Source organism: Pongo abelii, chromosome 8, assembly GCF_028885655.2.
Source record: "Pongo abelii isolate AG06213 chromosome 8, NHGRI_mPonAbe1-v2.0_pri, whole genome shotgun sequence".
NCBI lineage: Eukaryota > Metazoa > Chordata > Mammalia > Primates > Hominidae > Pongo > Pongo abelii.
In genome coordinates, this window is record NC_071993.2 from 58,422,679 (window position 1) to 58,444,823 (window position 22,145).

The following is a 22,145-nucleotide window of genomic DNA, read 5'->3' on the forward strand; positions in this document are numbered from 1 at the left end:
GACTCAAGCGATCCACCCGCCTTGGCCCCCCAAAGTGCTGGGATTGCAGGCATAAGCCACAGCTCCTGGCCTATTTCTTAAGATCCAATGGAGAAATAGCCATGATTTTTGCTTTTTTTTTTTTCAACTGTATCATTACCCAAAGTGTGGTATTTTGGTATCTTCGAGGTCTTTAAGCAGAATTTTGGGTAGATCTTCACTTGTTCTTTATCTCAATGCCCCCAAATTAATTAGTGGTGGTGGTGGTGGGTGGTTCTTTGGGGTACATGGCCATGTTTTTTACTAATTTATTTATTCGTCACACCAAGGCATCCTATTATTTAGGATGGAGTGGGTCTTGGTGGGCATTATGTCCAAGGTGACAACAGGAAATTCCAGGTTTCTTTAAAACTGACTCTAGAACTCCATCTCTTATTCTGATGGTTTTACTTTATGTCTCAGAGTTGTTGTCTCTTCCAGGAGGAATGACTCCTCAGGTTCTATGGCCTTATAGTCAGGGCTCAGTGTGCAGACCCTGCTGCAGATGTCAGGACCATGGGAAATGCTGAGAGAGTAGAAGCATTCTTAAGTGGAACAGTTGGTGTTTCCTTTAGGGCCCACAGTAGCACTTTTCCACTGGGGTTCTTCTTCTCTTCAGGTTAACTAGGGGGTCTTATGGATTTTCCCTGACAACAGTATATACTGCCTATGGCAGTTTGACCCTTTAGCCCCCTGCTATTTAAATTGTGGTCCATGGATTAGCAGCAGCATCACCTGGGAGCTTGTTAGACATGAATAATCTCAGGCCCCAGAATCAGAAAGTGCGTACGAAATCCCTGGGTGATTTGTGTGGATATCATAGTTTGAGCATCATGGCTTTAATCTACAGCAGTGGTTCACGATTCTGGCTGTGCATTAGAATCACCTGGGGAGCTAAAATATCCATCTCTAGTCCACTACAGACCAATTAAATAAGAGGCTCTGGGGGTAGGGCCCAACTTTCAGTACATTTTATTATAAAGCCCCCTTAGGAGATACTAATATGCAGCCAAGTTGGAGGCCCGGTGACCTAGAAGAGCAGGGTTCTCAACCTTGGCTGCAATATCAGGAGCACTCAGGAGGCATTAACACTTCCTATGCTCAGGCCCTGAGATCCTGATTTAGTTGACTTGAGATGGGGCTGGGTATCTGCATTTTGTTATGTCTTCCCCATTAATAGTAGAGAATCATTTCCCAGACAAAAGTTTTGTCCTTGTACAGACCCTGCAAGGATGCAGGGAGGGGAAGCAGTCTCATGAACAACTGTGTCTCATTGTTTCTGAGCAAGGTAGGTTCTCCTTGACCACCTTAGGGTGACTATCAGAGATGCATCTGGCTATTGGATATACTCTGCAGGCTTAAGGGAATGTAGCAGATTCAGAGCACATTTACTCTGCCATTAGCCTCTACCTGCCTATCAAGAAAAATGAGGGAGCTGGCAGCACAGTGAAAACAGGCAGGAAGCTCTTGACCCTGCTTGCCATAGGCACTGGGGTGCAAGACAAGCTGTACACTTGAGTGTTTGCTACTTGCTTTACTGCTGAGCTTCATCCTACCCATGGAGGGAGCAATAGCTGAACTCAAGGGCCTTGTGGCCTGGGCAAGTCAAAGGAGTAATTAAAGAAAGAGGGTATTTTGCAGGCATCACAGTGACATGGCCTCTGTGGGTGAACAGAATAAAATTGGATATAAACATTTGTTCTAGAGACAAGTTCTCACCAGTTGGTTTCATTTTAGAGCTGTGCTGAGCTCTAGAGATCCAGGCAAGCTGAAGGAGGACATGTAACTCTGTCTACCATATATCTATTCTCTTTAGGGTTTTAAAATGGCTCTGGGTCTCTGGGAACTCCAGGGGACTACTGTTCACCTACCTGCCTAATTCAGGATCCCAGTGTAGGAGCCGAGGTCCTAAGGTGTGCACAGGTGCCAGTTCCATCCCTCACAGTCTTTATTTTTCCTTCACAGTTGGCGACATGGGACTCAGAGAAGGGCTTGAATGGCAGCTTGCAAGAGAGGCCCATGGGCAGCCGCCTCCAAGGATTGACTCTCAAAGTGGTGACTGTCTTGGTAGGATCATGGGGACATTCTGGGAGCTACACCATCCAGGCTGTTGAATCAGAGGCTGCTTTCTGTTTAATGCTGGGTTTGGGGAGAAGAGAATCTTGAGGAGTGTTGTGAGCTTTCATAAGGCCTTTCATTCAAATAATTGTGTGAATAATGAAAAGAAGAGTGAGATTGAAGTTTCTGCCCCAGGACCTCTGTGCCTTCCAAAAGAAGTCCCTGAGCTGCTCTAGAAAAGGACTTCTCATCCACAGCCTCCTCTGAGGACCAGAGGGGGCCCAGCTGCTCCACTTGTTCTTGGATGTAAACTGGATCTTGACCCACTACTGGTCCTTAGGAGGGTTGTTCTGGCAGACAGAACCCCAAGATAGATGCTGGAGGAGGACATTCTCTTAGCACCCAACACCACTGAGGGGCTCATGTGACACAAGTTCAGAATGAAGACCATTTGGTAGTTGCAACTTTCCTGCATGGGTGTCCTGGAATCATATACTTTTGCATTTGTAAGAGACCTTAAAACATCTTCCTTTCAATTGCTTTTTTCACATTTTTATAAAAACTGCAGGAGACATTATAGACTTGCCTCTTGTTGGCTGAGTCACACATGCCCAAACGTCCCCTCTCTCCCAGCAGACACTAGCATTCCCTTGGCTTAGAAACCTTTGGCAGCAGTATTTCTGCATTCCCTGTTTGCACACCACAGATAAGATTTACACCCTATTTCCCAACACAACTAAATTAATGAGCTATACTCCCTGGAGCTGTTTGCCAAAGGCCCCTTGTTCAGTTTCACACAAGAAGGAAGGGGAATGGTGGGGAGTGCCGAGACATTTTTCAGATGACCACCTCCCTCACATGTGGCATAGCACAACATGTGCAGGTGTGAGCATGGCATGGCTTTAAACTCGGAACTCTGGGTTTGAATTCTGTCCTACCCATTGGCCTCTGGTCTGGCCTTGGCCAGTTAATCCATATCCACTTTCTAGTATAGCCAGTAGATACAATGCTTTTTCTCTCAACCTAATGTCACAGAGCTTTATCGCCACTTATTATCCTGGATGAGAAGTTGCATGTTTCTTATGTGGGCCTCATATAATTTTGGCATATTCTAAGGATACGGTCCTAGCTCTGCATGGATGTTACAAACAGAGGAAGGAAAACAAACCATGTTATTCGGGGAACTAGGGATTGGGGCAGAGCCTGGAATAACATAACGCAGGACAAATGAATCTCCACTCCTCTGTATGGCATATTCTAAGGATACAGTCCTAGCTCTGCATGGATGTTACAAACGGAGGAAGGAAAACAAACCATGTTATTCAGGGAACTAGGGGTTGGGGCAGAGCCTGGGATAACATAACACAGGACAAATGAATCTCCACTCCTCTGTATGGACCTACTGATTGGAGTGATCATCCTGTGCACTGTTCCTTGAGTGTCCATAAACTGCTTTTAGAAAAAGGCAGAGAAGTTGAGCCTTGAGTCCTAAATTGGGGAACTGTAAATGTTCTAATCAGATCTTTCTCTCTAACATTACACTGGAAATATGTGTTGATGAACCTGTTATTTAATTGGAGAACCTTCATTCTGTTGTCCTCAGGAAGAGCCTTTCGTGATGGTAGCTGAGAACATCCTAGGACAGCCCAAGCGCTACAAAGGGTTCTCCATAGATGTCCTGGATGCACTGGCCAAGGCTCTGGGATTCAAATATGAGATTTACCAAGCCCCTGACGGCAGGTATGGTCACCAGCTCCATAATACCTCCTGGAACGGGATGATCGGGGAGCTCATCAGCAAGGTAGGTCCCCACAGCAGATCCAGGGGGAGGGGCACCCTGGTCTTCCTCTGGGGTAATATCTAAACTTGACCAATTGCACAGTGGAAACCTTGGGACCAGCTAAACAGACCACAGTTACCATTCTCCCCACACAAAGGCTCTTTTGTCCTCAAATCCCCTGCTACATCCATTTCTGCTCTTGTATCTCCTCGTCTCTGATACTCTATGTTACCTCCCTGCCCATTGCTGTCATTCCTTTGAAGTCTATCATCCACTGTGCCTAATCTGTAGCACACCCTTCAAGGAACCTACCCCACGTTTAGGGTGAAGAAGAAACCTAGTTCCCACCAGGGGTACTGATGAGTGCTCATTCTCCTATCCCTTATAGACCACAGGTAGGATATTCATACACATGTGTGTATGTCTACATTGCTATGTGTTGATGGTGCGGCATCCCCCAGGTCCTCATACTTATTAAAATTGTACTTTTCTTCCCTCCCGTAGAAACTGCATCTTCATTGAAACTCGTGGCATGAGGTCAACTTACCATGTGCCCATTCTTGTCATCTCATGACACTGGGTCATTTCCCCATGATCATTTATCATGGTGGCATCTGACTCAAATCCTCCATCTCCATTATTCCTCCTGCCACCATTCTGACAATTTCTGACACCCCTGTGGACAACCCTGGACGCCCAGTACTTTGACCTCCTCGCCTCCAGGGACCTTTGCTGTACCACACTCCAGTGTTCACCCCCATGCATCTTGTTAGCATCTTATATGTCACCATCACTAGCCCACTGCATGACCACAACAAGTTGTCCTCCTGACTGTTTTGAACCTTTACTCTCACAGCACAGGTCCTTTGCTTTTTAAATCTGTAAAGGCAGACACTAGGCTTGTCATTCGTCCGATTTCTATTAATCTTTTTCAGAAACACCTTTACTGTGATAAATTCACTTACTATAAAATTTACCCATTTTAGATATACAATTCAATGATTTTTAGTAAAGATACTGAGTTGTGCAACCTTCATTATAATCTAGTTTTAGAATACTTCCGTCACCCCATTGATATCTTTCATACCTACTTATAGTTAATGCCATTCCCACCCCCAGCCCTAGGCAACCATTAATCTACTTTCTATCTTATAGAGTTGCTTCAGTGAACATTTTGTGTAAATGGAGTCACACAAGATGTGGTCTTTTGTGTCTGGTTCTTTCCACGTAGCGTGTGTATTTGAGGCCCATCCTTCTCTGCAGCTTCTGTGCCTTTCTGATACTGCATCATCTATGGGTGGCCAGACAAACCCCTCCTCCCTTCATCGCTTGTGACTCCCTCTGTTCTTGATTTTTTTGTTGCATCCTAAGCCTGAATGGATTCTATTATCTATCCTCTTCACTCTGAAATCCAGGTTGCTGCACTCAATTAGAGAAGGAAATTGTGAATCTGTCCAGATTGCTTTAGAAACCCTGTGTGGTCTCCAAAATCAGCTGGGCCCTTCAGTACTGCCAGAATCTTTTAACTTGTCCTTTGTTGGGCTCCTTGGCTATGTCTCTCAGAGACTGTTTAAAAAGTTTACCTTTCTTCTTGAGCTACCTAAGAATCTTCTATCCTTCCCAACTAAAAAAAAAAATTATTGCACTTCTATATTGGGGAATAAACTGAGACTTTGGGGCATAAAATTGTACTTCTAATTCCTATGAAATTTACATCTGCAGGCACCTGCCATCTCCCACAGAAGGGTGTGTCCCCTGTCCCCTGTCAGTCTGTCCCACTGTCACAGGACAACCCCTCCACCTGTGTCATGAGTTGATCTGTTTGTGCCTCCTTTGAACCTTGCTTCATAAATTAGTTTCCCTTCATTCTGTCTCGTAAGCCTATCCTGCTCCACTAAATCTCTTTTTAAGCCCTTAAATATGCACCAAACTTTCCTAATCCTAAAAATTGTCCCTGGATGCTAGGGTTTTTAGAAGAGAGGCAAGAACCAGAGATGCCAGTGTGACACGTGTAAGAGGAGATTATTGATAGGGTCACCTCCTATATTCTGTCTTTACTCAAGGTGTAGTATTAGATTTCTGTTTAGGACATGAGTATATCTGTCCCTAGCCTACATATTAAACCTTGAAAAAAATCCTTCCATGTGTGTTTCCCCAGTTTGAGCATGGAGGTTGAATCAGTTGTCACTATTGGTCATTCTAAAAGAAACTGGTTCTGCTGATGCCTCCCACTTGGAGAGTCAAGAGCCCAGATCATTATGATGACTGCCTTTCAGTGCTCTTGTGACTAAAGGAGGACTCTAGACCCCATTGTCACCTGGCATCCACCCATCCAGACATGAAACTCGTAATCGCCCCAAACTTGGCAGTTTCATCCTTACAGTCTGGATCCATCTTAATGGGATTTCTGTCTGTTTTTAAAATGAAGCCCATTTTGGAAAACAAACATCTTGGGAGGTAATTTTGAGGTCATAGTAGGGCACGTCCAGAGACATTCTTCACACCATGGCTTTACCATGGAAGAATAAACCTGTGGGTTTGCAAGCCTTGAATTAAGGATGGTGGAAGATAGAAATAAATAGATGACCCCTTTATTCTTTCAATATTTTACTCTCTGGCATGAAGTCTACATATGAAACACTCACTGGCTAATATGTTAATGAGGTCTAACATAGTTGTAGAACTCACCATATAACTTCTGAAGTGTTTTAGAAAAGAGAAAGATCAATGTGGGATAATAGAGTCTGAGAAGTGTGATGAAGAAATGGAGTGTGCCTCTGGTCTTAACATGTAGGGAGGATGCACACAGGCCTAGAAGATAGAAGGGACTTCTTGGTGGAGGGTAGAGGGAAACATAGGGAAAATAAAAAGAAGATAGCTAAAGTTTGGTAGGAAAACAACAAAGTGAAGATAAACTATAATTCGTAGAGAAATGAAGATACTTTACTGGACTCTTTTCTGTAGAAGCAGTTTCCTGAAGTTTTTAGAAGAGAGAAACTTGTAAGGTTAAGGAAATAGTAACAGACAACTTAGTGTTGGATTTTCCTTATAATATTTAGACTCTCAGGGTGCCAGCTCTCAAATCCATTCCTCTGAACAGAGCAACTCAAAGGGCAGAGGGTGGACCTTGACCCAGGGCAGAACCCAGCAGTAAGCTGAGGACTGCCGTCTAATGAGATGGCTTTGCCTTTCAGAGAGCAGACTTGGCCATCTCTGCCATCACCATCACCCCAGAGAGGGAGAGCGTTGTGGACTTCAGCAAGCGGTACATGGACTATTCAGTGGGGATTCTAATTAAGAAGCCAGAGGAGAAAATCAGCATCTTCTCCCTCTTTGCTCCATTTGATTTTGCTGTGTGGGCCTGCATTGCAGCAGCCATCCCTGTGGTTGGTGTGCTGATATTTGTGTTGAACAGGATACAGGCTGTGAGGGCTCAGAGTGCTGCCCAGCCCAGGCCATCAGCTTCTGCCACTCTGCACAGCGCCATCTGGATTGTCTATGGAGCCTTCGTACAGCAAGGTACCTTTCTGGTTTCCTGATCCTTGAATAGCTCTAGGGGCCTGGAAGAACTTATCCGTTGGCAAAGTTCTCAGGTGCATTTTACCGAAGTCATTCCAAATGCAATTTTACTTAATCTCTAGGACAGTACAAATGTCATGCTGCACCCAATTTCTCTGAATAATATCAGAGAGAAATTAAATGAAATAACAATAAGGAGCTCAACTTCAATTCCTGATTCTCCGCTTTAGATAAAATTAACTTTGGAATTCTGCTTTGCACTTTTCTCTCCTCCTACATTAAAGTGATTGCTATGCACATGAGGTTGTCAATGAAACTGTGAATCTTGCTTAAATTTGATGACTTAATGGGGAAAAAAATCCCAATTGTATTGCAATCATTTAAGCAGTACTCCAGCCATTCTTGAGGTACAAATTCTCCTACCTCTGAGGGGTCTGGATGGTAATTCTATCCAGTAGTGAGTTATAGGATTGTGCCATTTTGACTGGAGCAGCAAATTGCAAAGTTTCTAATGTGAGTCTTGGTCCTATTTGCACCATGGCAAATGCTTTGTGAGGTTATGTAAGGAGAATAAGCAGTGAGAAGAAGCTCTCTTCTCCTAACACTTTAGAGACCAAGGAGAAATAATTGGCCTCAAAGTGGCTAAACTTCTAACTAAAAGTCTCATGCCATGATTTCTGAAAATTCTAGGGGAAGAAAAGCCATCTAGTGAGGGCTGAATATTAATAAAAGTGATATGGGACATCTCATTTCTCAGGTTTAAAAGAAAGCCAGGGAGCCCTCCAAGTAGTAGGAGGTATTTCTATATTTACAGAATTCCCGAGTCTGCTATATATGAATTTGAAATTGGAAAGGGATCTTACATAAGGCTGCAGCCCTAGAAGTTCTTACCACTGTGAGGTAGAATCTTCTAACTGAAAGATTTTGATATTCAGACCCCAACCCTTGGTGTTTTCACAAACTTTGCACCACTAGAAGCCCAGTCCTAATTTTTCCATATTTTGTGGTCCTCTGCCCCTGTCCAACATCCACGGTTTTAGGATCCTATCCCAGAATTGGCACAGATGCCCAGACCCAGCTGGCAGTCACCTCCCTGGTTCCAGCCCTTCATGAGTGATGGCCTGTGTGCCTGGCTGCAGGGCAGAACACCTCCCTGGGGATGGGAGGGAGAGCAGAAGCCACTGGCTAACCCACTTTGTCTGCCTCCTGCAGGTGGCGAATCTTCCGTGAACTCCGTGGCCATGCGCATCGTGATGGGCAGCTGGTGGCTCTTCACGCTCATTGTGTGCTCCTCCTACACAGCCAACCTTGCTGCCTTCCTCACAGTGTCCAGGATGGACAACCCCATAAGGTAAACCTATTCCTCCTTGATCTGGAGCCAGCAGCTCAGAGAGGCTTTAAAAAGGTTGTAAACCTTTCCAGGGCAGTGTGGTATGAGGGAGAGAGCCCTGATCTGCAAACGGATGGTTTCCTGGAATCTTTAGTGCTTGGAGAAGAGCTTCACTCCTGTTGTATTTTATCTCAGGCACAATTACATAAATGTATAAATTCATTAAATAATATTTCCTGAAAATTTAATGCTGGCTACAAAGCTAAGAAATCAATTAACAAATTACGTTTTCTCAGACATTTAAACATTGATTACAAACTTATTTAATCAAAATTTTATAAATATTTAGTTAAAATTAATTTAAACCAGAAGTCTAATATATGCTTTTTTCAATCTTCAAACACCTTAAAATGATTTTTTTCAAAAATGCCAATTGCCACAATAAGTAGAAAACGTATTTCATGCACATTTATATGATTATAAAATTATTGAAACCAAAGACTAAAAATGTGTCTTCATTTTTACAAAATGTTAAGATTATGGAATAAAAGAATGAGCTCAATGTAGCGAAATAACTCTTGGAAGTGACTGTATTTTATGATCAGATTCCCAAAAATAGTGTAAATTACAAAAAAAAGAACTTGGACGAGTGAATTTGGTTTGGATATGTGGTTGCTGAAGCGGCCATAGGCATGGATCTGTTGTACACTTCATTGGGTACAATATTGGCTTCAATATTGCCTCTAACTTGATCTCTGATTATGGTTTTTTGAGTCACTGCCTTTAGTAACATCCCTTTAATTCATCACACTCACTGTCATCATATTGGTTCTTTTGATCCACAGCTCTTAATCAAGTCATCCATACTCAACCAGCCTCTATGGGTCTCAACTAGCTGTTGAAGAGTTTAAACTCCTTGACTAGGATTCAAGATTCAGTATGATATTGTCCAATATCTTTATTAAATTGACATTTTTATTGAGATAATTATAGATTCATATGTAGTTGTAAGAAATAATGCAGAGAGGTCTCCTGGGATCCTTTACCCAGTTTTCTCAGTGGTAACATTTTGCAAAAGTCTAATATTATATTAAAACCAGGATATTGACATTGATACAGTTGACTGATTTTATTCACAGTTCCCCTCTTGTACTCATCTCTCTGTGTGTCTGTGTATATGTATGTGTGCATTCGGGTCTGTACTATTTTATCACTTATAAACTTGTGTATCTGCACCACAGTAAAGATACTGAACAGGTCTGTCACCACAAGGATCCTTTGTGTTGTCCTTTTATAACCACCCAACTTTTTTTCACATTTCTTCCCCTGCCACTCTGTCCCCAACTCTGGCAACCATTAATTGTACTCCATCTCTAAAATTTTGTCATTTCAGTACGTGATATAAATGGAATAATGCCTTTTGGCTTTGGCTTTTTCACTCAACATAATTCCTTAGAGATTCATCCACGTTTTCGTGTGTATTAGTAGTTCACTGCTTTGATTATATCACATATACCACATATGAGTATTATCACATATACCACAATTTGTCTAACTATTCCCCCATTGGAGGACATCTGGGTTGCTTCCAATTTTTGGCAATTATGAAAAAAGCTGCCATGAACATTTGCGTGCAGGTTTTTGCGTGAACATTAGTTTTCATTTACATGTGATAAACACCCAAGAGTGCAATTGCTGGAGCATATGGCAAGTTCATATTGGGTATTGTAAGAAAGTATCAAACTGCTTTCCAGAGTGTCTGTATCATTTTATATTTCTGCCCGTGATGTAAGAATAATCCAGTTTCTCTGCATCTTTCCTGACATTTGGTGTTGCCATTATTTTTCATTTTACCATTCTGATAGGTGTGGAGTCATACCTCACTGTGGTTTTATTTTGCACTTCCTGAACGACTAATGATGTTGCACACCTTTTTTTGTGCTTATTTGCTATGTATATGTCCCCTTCAGTAAAATATCTGTTTTTATCTTTTCTAAATGGATTGCTTATTACTTCTGAGTTTTGAAAGTTCTTCATGTATTTTAGATACTAGTTCTTTGTCAGATATGCAGTCAGCAAACATTTGCTGCCACTCTATAGCTTGTCTTTTCAAACTCTTGTCTTTTCACCGTGAAAAGGTTTTAATTTTGATGAGGTTCAATTTAGAGAATTATTTCATGAATCATGCTTTTGATGTCAAGTCTTTTCCTAGCCTGAGACCCTGAAGATTTTCTACTTTTATTTTTTACTGAAAACGTTTGCATTTTACAATTCAGTCCACAATCAATTTTGAGATAATTTTATAAAGTTTGAGGTTTAGGTTGAGAGTTTGGGTTTTTATTTTTCTTTTCTTTTCTTTTTCTTTTTTTTGTTTTTGTCTGTTTGTTTTGGTCTATGGATGTCCAATAGCTTTAATACTATTTGTTGAAAAGGCTATCCTTCCTCCACAGAATTGCTTTTGTATTTTGTGAGAAAACAGTTGGACATATTTGTATGTATCTAAATTATCTATTCTGTTCCATTGTTATATGTGATTGTCCCTTTGCCAACACCATACTATCGTGATTACAGTAGCTATAGCGTAAGCCTTACTATAGGGTAGAGTGATTCCTCCCATTTTAATCTTCTTTGTTAGGATTATTTTAGCTATTTTAGGACGTGCATCTATATATATAAATTTTTTCTCATTTGTATTTTTTGTTATTTTCAAAATTATCAGCTAAAGGATTTCAGAATTGTATTCAGAGCAAATCGACTAAATGAAAAATTAACAGAACACAATTAATTAAAATTTTCCCATTTAATAATTAATAAATAACAAAGTATCAGTGAATCTAATAGTGGACTGAGTTTGAACCCAGCTCAATAATTAGTTGGCTAAATATTTTCCTTAAAAACATTGATAAAGCAAGTAACCATTTACTATTATGCTGATCTTTTGCTAAGTTTACTTAGCAAAATGTTTTAATTTTGATGAGGTCAGATTTAGAAATTTGTTCTTTCATGGATCATTCTTTTGATGTTAAGTCTTTGTCTATCTAGAGAGCCTTAAAATTTTCTCCTGTTTTAAAATTCCTAACATTTTTATATTTTTACATTTTACATTTCATTCCACAATCAATTTTGAGTGAATTTCTGTATGAAGTTTGAGGCATAGGCTGAGGTCTTTTTTTTCAGTCTATGGATACTGATATGGTTTGGCTGTGCCCCCACCCAAATCTCAATCTGAATTATATTTCCCAGAATTCCCACGTGTTGTAGGAGGGACCCAGGGAGAGGTAATTGAATCATAGGGGCCTGTCTTTCCTGTGCTATTCTCGTGACAGTGCATAAGTCTCACGAGATCTGATGTGGGTTTATCGGGGGTTCTGCTTTTGCTTCTTCCTCATTTTCTCTTGCCACCACCATGTAAGAAGAGCCTTTCACCTCCCACCATGATTCTGAGGCCTCCCCATCCATGTGAAACTGTAAGTCCAATTAAAACTTTTTTTTGTTCCCAGTTTCGGGTATGTCTTTATCAGCAGTGTGAAAACAAACTAATACAGTAAATTGGTACTGGATGAGGGGCATTGCTGAAAAGATATCCAAAAATGTAGAAGCGACTTTGGAATTGGGTAACAGGCAGAGGATGGAACAGTTTGGAAGGCTCAGAAGAAGACAGAAAAATGTGGGAAAGTTTGGAACCTCCTAGAGAATTGTTGAACAGCTTTGACAAAAATGCTGACAGTGAAATGAACAATAAGGTCCAGGCTGAGGTGGTCTCAAGTGGAGATGAGGAATTTACCGGGAACTGGAGCAAAGGTGACTCTTGCTATGTTTTAGCAAAGAGACTAGCGGCATTTTGCCCCTGCCCCAGCGATTTGTGAAACTTTGAACTTGAGAGAGATGGTTTAGGGTATCTAGTGGAAGAAATTTCTAAGCAGCAAAGCATTCAAAAGGTGACTTGGGTGCTGTTAAAAGCATTCCATTTTAAAAGGAAAACAGCATAAAAATTCAGAAAATTTGCTGCCTGACAAAGCAGTAGAAAAGAAACACCCATGTTTTGAGGAGAAATTCAAGCCAGCTGCAGAAATTTGCACAAGTAGCAAGGAGCCTACTGTTAATCCCCAAGACCATGGGGAAAATGTCTCCAGGCCATGTCAGAGACCTTCATGGCAGCCCCTCCCATCACAGGCCCAGAGGCCCAGGAGCAAAATGTGGTGTCATGGGCTGGGCCCTAGGTCCCTGTGCTGTGTGCAACCTAGGGACTTTGTGCCCTGTGTCCCAGATGCTCCCACCATGGCTGAAAGGGGCCAACGTAGAGCTTGGGCTGTGGCTTCAGAGGGTGGAAGCCCCAAGCCTTGGCAGCTTTCACGTGGTGTTGAGCCTGCAGGTGCACAGAAGTGAAGAATTGAGGTTCAGGAACCTCTGCCTAGATTTCAGAAGATGTACAGAAACGCCTGGATGCCCAGGCACAAGTTTGCTGCAGGGGCAAGGCCCTCATGGAGAACCTCTGCTAGGGCAGTGTGGAAGGGAAATGTGAGGTTGGAGTCCCTACTGGGGTGTGGACTCCCTATGTGGAAGTCAAGGAGTTAAGAATTGAGGTTTGAGAACCTTTGCCTAGATTTCAGAAGATGTGTAGAAACACCTGGATGCCCAGGCAAAAGTTTGCTTCAGAAGCGAGGCCCTCTTGGAGAACTTCTGCTAGGGCAATGCGGAAGGGAAATGTGTTGTGTGGAGTCCCTACACAGAGTCCCTACTGGGGCACTGCCTAGTGGAGCTGTGAGAAGAGGGCCACCATCCTCCTGACCACAGAATGGTAGATCCACTAACAGATTGCACCGTGTGCCTGGAAAAGCCACAGACACTCAATGCCAGCCTATGAACGCAGCCACGAGGGAGGCTGTACCCTGCAAAGCCACAGAGGCGGAGTTGCCCAAGACCATGGAAACCCACCTTTTGCATCAGTGTGTCTTGGATGTGAGACCTGGAGTCAAAGGAGATCATTTTGGAGCTTTAAAATCTGACTGCCCACTGGATTTTGGACATGCATGGGCCCTGTAACCCCTTTGTTGTGGCCAATTTCTCCCATTTAGAATGGCTGTATTTACCCCAATACCTATATCTCCATTGTATCTAGGAAGTAACTAGCTTGCTTTTGATTTTACAGGCTCACGAGTGGAAGGGACTTGCCTTGTCTCAGATGAGACTTTGGACTGTGGACTTTTGGGTTAATGCTGAAATGAGTTAAGACTTTGGAGGACTGTTGGGAAGGCATGATTCCTTTTGAAATGTGAGGACATGACATTTGGAGGGGCCAGGAGTGGAATAATATGGTTTGGCTCTGCCTCCATCCAAATCTCAGCTTGAATTGTATCTCCCAGAATTCCCAAGTGTTGTGGGAGGGACCCAGGGAGAGGTAATGGAATCATGGGGGCTGGCCTTTCCCATGATATTCTTGTGATAGCAAATAGTCTCACGAGATCTGATGGATTTATCAGGGCTTTCTGCTTTTGCTTCTCCCTCATTTTCTCTTGCCTGTGCCATGTAAGAAGAGACTTTTGCCTCCCATCATGATTCTGAGGCCTCCCCAGCCATTTGGAACTTTAGGTCCAATTAAACCTTTTTTTTGTTCCCAGTTTCAGGTATGTCTTTATCAGCAGCATGAAAACAAACTAACACAGACACTTAATTGCTCCAGCACTATTTGTTGAAAAGGCTGTTCTTCTTCCATTGAATATACCATTTGCATGTGCACTACGAAATGATTACTACAATGAAGCTAAGTAACATATCTGTTACCTCACATAGTTATCAGTTTTTTGTGTGTGATGAGAATATTTAAGATCTGCTGTTTTAGCCAATCTCAAATGTATAACACAATTTTATTAACTATAGCCACCATGCTGTACATTATATCTCCAGATCTTATTCGTCATACCTAACTGAAATTCTGTACTCTTTGACAAAAAGCTCATAATTCCCCTACACTCCAGTCCCTGGCAACCACCATTCTCTGGCAACCAGTAAACTCTCCACTTCTGTGAGTTTGACTCTTTAGATTCCAAATATAAGTGAAATCATTCAGTATGTGTCTTTCTGTGCCTAGCTTATTTGAGTTAACATAATATAATATTTGAGTTAACATAACATAATATCCTCTAGGTTCACCCATGTCACAATGGAAATATATGTTATTTATATATTATATATATTAATTATATATAATGTATCACATTTATATATTATATATGTATATATAATATATACAAATAATTACATTATATACATTATATATGTGTATATATAATATATAAATAATCACATTTATATACATTATATATGTACATATATCACATTTTCTTTTTTTAACATTTTCTTTTTTAATTTTATTTGTTTTATTATTATTATACTTTAAGTTTTAGGGTACATGCACAACGTGCAGGTTTGTTACATATGTATACATGTGCCATGTTGGTGTGCTGAACCCATTAACTAGTCATTTAGCATTAGGTATATCTCCTAATGCTATCCCTCCCCCGTCCCCCAACCCCACAACAGTCCCCAGTGTGTGATGTTCCCCTTCCTGTGTCCATGTGTTCTCATTGTTCAATTCCCACCTATAAGTGAGAACATGAGGTGTTTGGTTTTTTGTCTTTGCGATAGGTTGCTGAGAATGATGGTTTCCAGCTTCATCCATGTCACTACAAAGGGACAATAATGTCCAATTATTTGCAGATAAAAAGTTAGGTTGATTCTGGCTGGGTGCAGTGCCTCACGCCTGTAATCGAGCACTTTGGGAGGCCGAGACTGGTGAATCACCTGAGGTCAGGAGTTCAAGACCAGCCTGGCAAACATGGTGAAACTCAGTCTCTAGTAAAAATACAAAAAGCAGACAGGCATGGTGGCAAGCACCTGTAATCCCAGCTACTCAGGAGGCTGAGGCAGGAGAATCACTTGAACCTGAGAGGTGGAGGTTGCAGTGAGCCGAGATCATGCCACTGCACTCCAGTCTGGGCAATAGAGTTAGACTCTGTCTCAAAAAAAAAAAAAAAAAAAAAAGGTTAGTTCTATATCTTGTCAATTTCTAATAATGCTGCAATGAACATGGTAGTGCAGACAAATATCTCTTCAAGATACTGATTTCATCTTCTTTGGCTCTGTATTAAGAAGTGGGATCACTGGATCATATGGTACTTCTATATTTAAGTTTTTGAGAAATTGCCATACTGTTTTCCGTATTCTCATCATCACTTGTTATCTTTTGTCTTTTTTTTTTTATCATAGCCATTCTAACAGGTGTAAGGTGATACCTCATTGTAGTTTTCATTTGTATTTCCCTGATGATTAGTTATGTTGAATATTTTTTCATGTATCTTTTGGTCATTTATATGTCTTCTTTTGAGAAATGTCTATTCAGGTCCTTGCCCATTTTTAAATTAAACTATTTGTTTTGTGGTTAGTGAGTTTTTGATTTCCTTATATATTTTGGATATTAGCACATTATCTGATTTTCTGTCATTTTGCAAGTTGTCTCTTCACTTTGTAGATTGTTTACTTTGCTTTGTATAAGATTTCAAAATTTGATTCAGTCCTATTTATCTATTGTTGCTTTTGTTGCCTGTGCTTTTGGGTCACATCCAAACAATCATGCCCCAGACCAATGTCAAAAAGCTTTTTTCTTCTAGAAGTTTTGCAGCTTCAGCTCTTACATTTAAGTTTTTAATTTATTTTGAGCTGATTTTTGTGCATGGTGTGAAATACGAGTCTATTTTCATTCTTTTGTGTGCAGATATTCAGTTTCTCCAACATCATTTACTAAAGAGACTGTCTTCCCCATTGTGTGTTCTTTGCAACTTTGTCAAAGATCAATTGACTGTAAATGTGTGAATTTATTTCTGGGCTGTATTCTCTTTCATTGGGCTATATATCTGTTTTTATGCCAATACTATATTGTTTTAATTACTATGACTCTATACTGTATTTTGAAATCAGGTAGTGTGATGTCTCCAGATTTGCTTCTCTTGTTTAAGATTGCATTGGTATTCAGAGGACTTTTGTGGTCACAGGAATTTTACGATTTTTTTTTTCTATTTCTGTGAAGAATGTCATTGGTATTTTGGTAGGGGTTATACCAAATCTATAGATCACTTTGGGTGGTATTAACATATTAATAGTATTAATTTTTCCAATCCATGAATATAGGATACCTTTCCATTTATTTGTGTCTTCTTCAGTTTTTTCACCAATGTTTTATAGTTTACAGCATAGCATACAGATTTTTCAACTCCTTGGTGTAATTTATACACAAGAATTTTATTTTTATGCTATTTTAAATGGAATTTTTTTTGATTTGTTTGCAAATACTTTGTTGTTAGTTTATAGAAATATTCCTGATTTTTGTATGTTTATTTCGTATCCTGCAAATTTACTGCACTATTTATTAGTTCCTGCATTTGTTTGGTGAAGTCAAGGGTTTTCTGTATAGATCATGTCATCTGCAAATATATGCAGTTTTACTTCTTTCTCTCTGATTTGAATGTCTTTTATTTCTTTTTTTTAAAAAAACTTTTAGGTTCAGGGGTACATGTACAGGTTTGTTTATAGATAAACTGTATGTCATGGGGGTTTGATGTACAGATAATTTCATCACTCAGATAAGCATAGTACTTGATAGCCATTTTTTTCTGATACGCTCCTTCCTCCTAACCTCCACCCTCAAATAGGTCCCAGTGTCTGTTGTTCCTCTCGTATCTATCCATGTGTTCTTGTTGTTTAGCTTCCATTTGTAAGTAAAAACGTGGTATTTAGTTTTCTGTTCCTCTGTTAGTTTGCTTCAAATAATGGCCTTTAGCTCTATCCATGTTGCTGCAAAGAATATTATCTCGTTCTTTTTTATGGCTGCATAGTATTCCATGGTGTATATGTATCACATTTTCTTTATCTTTTATTTCTTTGTATTGCCTAATTGTTCTGACCATGCCTTCCAGTTCTATGTTGAATAGATATGGTGAGAGTGGGCACCCTTGTTTTGTTCCTCATCTTGGAGGAAAAGCTTTTAGCTTTTTACTGTTGAGTATGATGTTAGCCATAGGCTTCATATATAGCCTTTATGATGTTAAGGTACATGACATGTAGTCTTAATTTGCTGAAAATTTTTATCATGAAAGATGTTAAATTTTCTCTAATGATTTTTCTACATCTTTTGAGATGAATATATAATTTGTTTCCCTCATTTTGTTAATGTAGTGTGTCCCATATCTTGATTTTTGTATGTGAAGCCATCCTTGCATCCTGGGGGTAAGTTCCACTTGATCATGGGATATGTTTTTTTTTTTTTAACGTGCTATTGAATTAGGTTTGTTAGCATTTTGTTGAAGATTTGCACATCTATGCTTATCTGGGATATTAGCCTGTAGTTTTCTTTTCTTGAAGATTCCTTGTCAGGCTTTGATATAAAGGTGTAATGGTGGTCTTGTAAAATGAGTTTGAAAGTGTTCCCTTCAATTTTTTTGGAAGTGTTTGAGAAGGATTGGCATTTTTCTTTCTTGGGAGGTTTCTGATTACTGTTTCAATCTTATTACCCACTATTAGTATGCTCAGATTTTCTATTTCTTCAGCAATCAGTCTCAGTAGGTTGTATGTTTCTAGAAATTTATCCATTTCTTCAAAATTATTCGGTTTGCTGTTGAAAAATTGTTTATAGTGTTCTCTTATGACCCTTTCTATTTCTGTGGTATTGGTTGCTTCTTTTTCATTAATAATTTTATTTATTTGAGACTTCCCACTTTTTTCTTAGTCTAGTTAAAGGTTTTCCAATTTTGTTTATCTTTCCAAAAAAGCCAATCTTAGTTTCATTGACCTTTGGTAGTGTCTTTCTAGTCTCTATTTTATTTATTTCTGCCCCGATCTTTATTATTTTCCTCTTTCTGCTAACTTTGGGCTTCGTTTGTTCTTCTTTTTGTAGTTCCTTGAGATATAAACTTAGAATATTTAAAAGGTTTCTTTTTTAATGTAGTTTTAATCAACATTAACTTCCTTCTTAGAGGGGCTCTTGCTGCATCCTATTATTTTTGGTATGTTTGTGTTTCCATTTTTATTTGTCTCAACAATTTTTTTAGTATCCCTTTTGATTTTTTCTATGATCTACTGGTTGTTTCAGGGATGTGTTTAATTTCCACATTTTGTAAATTTTCTTATTTTCCTCTGGTTATTGATTTCTAGTTTCATAGCATTATGGCTGGTGAAGATACTTGATATGATTTCAGTCTTCTTAAATTTGTTAAACTTGTTTTGTGGTCTAACAGGTCATATATCCTGGAGAACGTTCCATGAAAGTTTAAAAAGAATGTGTATGCTGTGGTTATTGGATGGGCTGTTCTGTATATGTTTGTTAGGTCCATCTGGTCTATATTGTTGTTCAAGTCTGTTTTTACTTATTGACTTTCTGCCTGGATGATCTTTCCATTGTTGAAAGTGGGGCATTGACGTCCCCAAGTATTCTTGTATCGCTATTTGTCCCTTCAGTTTTGTCAAAATTTACATAACATATTTATGTGTTGTAATGTTGAGTGCATATGTGTATATGTACACGTGTGTGTATATTTTGTTGGATATAAGTATAGTCAACCTATTCTATCACCACTTGCATGGAATATCTTTTTCCATCTTTTTTCTTTCAATGTGCTTGTCTGAATCTACAGTGGGGCACCTGTACAGAGCATATAGTTGGATCATGTTTTTAAAATCATTATGCTAATCTCTACTTTTAAATAAATGTTTAATCCACTTATATTTAATATAATTTCTAAGAAAGGACTTAGCTCTACCATTTTGCTATTTGATTTCTGTATGACTTACATCATTTGTGTTCCTTATGTTTTCTGTTACTGCCTTCTTTTGTGTTAAATGGATATTTTTTCTTTACCATTTTAACTCCCTTGATATATATATGTATATACATACACATCATATATATTATTATTATTATATTCTTAGTAGTTGCCCAGGACACTACAATTAACATCTTAATTAATAACAATTTGTGTTGGATTAATACCAACTTTAGTTCAATAATATACAAAAGTTATGCTCTTATATAGTTCTGTTCCACCTACACCCTGACCTTAATTATTTTATAAAACTGTTTGATGTGCTCTTTTTTAGGAGTTAATTTTAATACTTTTAATTGATTCAGTAGATAATCTTCTATATTTAGTTTTAAATTTGTTATTTTTTTTTACTTGTTGAATAAACTTCACAAGTTTTAAGAACAACTTTAGGTATTAGAAGATATTACTAAATTATTTGTTTATTCTGATTTAAATTTTTATTGGTAAAATATACGTAACATAAAACCTATTATTTTAAGAATTTCTAAGTGTATAGTTTAGTGGCACTAAGTATATTCACATTGTCACAATCAACATTACCATCTATCTCCAAAACACTTCATCTTGCATAACTGATAATCTGTACCTATGAAAGAACTAATTTCCCATTTTCTCTGGACCCTGGAAACCACCATTCTATTTTCTGTCTCTATAAATTTGACTACTCTAGGTACCTCATATTAATAGCATTATATGGCAATTGTTTTTTATGATTGGCTTATTTCACTTTCTTGTTTTCAAGATTCATCCATGTTGTAGCTTGTGTAAGAATATCCTTCCTTTTAAGGCTGAATAATATCACATTGAATGTATGTATCATATTTTATTTATCCATTCATTTATCAGTGGAATCTTGGATTGCTTTCACATTTTAGCTATTGTAAATACTACCGTTATAAACATGGGTGTACAAATACCTGTTAAAGGCCTGCTTTTAATTCTTTGGTGTATATACCCAGAAGTAAAATTGCTGGATCGTATGGTAATCCCATGTTTAATTTTTTTGAAGAATAACGATACAGTTTTCTACAGCAGCTGCATCATTTTATATTCCCACCAGCAATGCACAACAAATCCAGTTTCTCCAAATTGTTACCAACACTTGTTGTTATCTGCTTTTTGTTTGTTTTTTTAAATAGCCATTTCAATGGATGTGAAGTAGTATCTCATTGTGGTTATGGTTTGCATTTCCACAATTAAAAATTTTGAGCATTTGTATGTGTTTATTGTCAAATTTGCATATCTCCTTTGGAGAAATGTTATTCAAGTTCTTTGCCTATTTTTAATTGAATCATTTATGGGTTTTCTTTGTTATTAAGTTGAAGGGGTTCTTTATAAATTCCAGATATTAATCCGTCCTCATATATATGATTTACAAATATTTTTCTATTAGCAGGTTGCCTTTTCACTCTGCTGATAGTGGCTTTTCATGCAGAAAAGTTTTTAATTTTGATGAAGTCCAGATTATCCCTTTGTCTCTTGTTGCCTGTACTTTAGGTATAATATTCATTGCCAAATCTAATGTAATAAAGCTTTCCTCTATGTTTTCTTCTGGGAGTTTTATGATTTTAGTGTTAAATTTAAATCTTTGAGCCAGTTTGAGTTAATTTTTGTGTATGGTGTAAGGTAAGGGTACAGCTGCATTTTTCTGCGTGTGAATATCCAGTTTTCCCATTACCATTTGTTGAAAGACTATCCTTTCTTCATTGAATTGTCTTGGCACCCTCATTGAAAATAATTTGACCATACCCAAGAGGGTTTATTTCAGGAATCACTATTCTATTCTACTGGTCTATATATCTGTCTTTGTACCAATACTACATTGTTTTTGATTATCATAGCTTTGGATTACATTTGGAAATCATAAAATGTGACACCTTCAATTGTGTTTTTTTCCAAGACTGTTTTGGCTATTTGGGGGTCCCTTGAAATTTTGTACAAATTTTAGTGTTTTTTTTTTATTTCTACAAAAAATATCATTGGAATTTTGTTAGAGATTGCATTGAATTAGTAGATCATTCTGAACAGTATTGCCATCTTAAAATATTGTCTTCCAATCCATTAGCATAAGATGTCTATTTATTTGTGCCTTTAACTTCTTTTTAGCAATGTTTTGTGGTATTCAGTGCATACACCATTTCCCTCCCTGGTTTAGTGTATTCTTAAGTATTTTATTTTATTCATGGCTTTATTGTAAATGAAATTATTTTTGTAATTTCCTTTTCAGTTATTTTATTGTTAATGTATAGAAACAAACTGGTTTTTGTGTGTTTATTTTTATCCTACAACTTTGCTAAATTTGTTTATTAGTTTTTACGGGTGTGTGTGTGTTTGCGTGTGTATGTGTAATTTAGTGTTTATTTATTTATTTATTTGTTTATTCATTTATTATTATACTTTACGTTTGAGGGTGCATGTGCGCAATGTGCAGGTTAGTTACATATCTATACATGTGACGTGCTGGTGTGCTGCACCCACTAACTCGTCATCTAGCATTAGGTATATCTCCCAATGCTATCCTTCCCCCATCCCCCCACCCCACAACAGTCCCCAGAGTGTGATGTTCCCC

The 22,145-nt window shown here is 38.7% G+C and overlaps 1 protein-coding gene across 3 annotated transcripts in view; it reads left to right on the plus strand.

The window, feature by feature from the left end:
- The window catches only part of GRID1 (glutamate ionotropic receptor delta type subunit 1), a 793,647-nt gene that overhangs the window by 646,917 nt on the left and 124,585 nt on the right, over positions 1-22,145 (plus strand). For all 3 annotated transcript variants that reach the window (XM_024253748.3, XM_054522339.2, XM_063727589.1), the window contains 4 exons: positions 1,984-2,085; positions 3,680-3,877; positions 7,051-7,375; positions 8,588-8,726. In XM_024253748.3, coding sequence (XP_024109516.1) covers positions 1,984-2,085; positions 3,680-3,877; positions 7,051-7,375; positions 8,588-8,726 — 764 coding nt within the window. The remainder of the gene's footprint in view (positions 1-1,983; positions 2,086-3,679; positions 3,878-7,050; positions 7,376-8,587; positions 8,727-22,145) is intronic.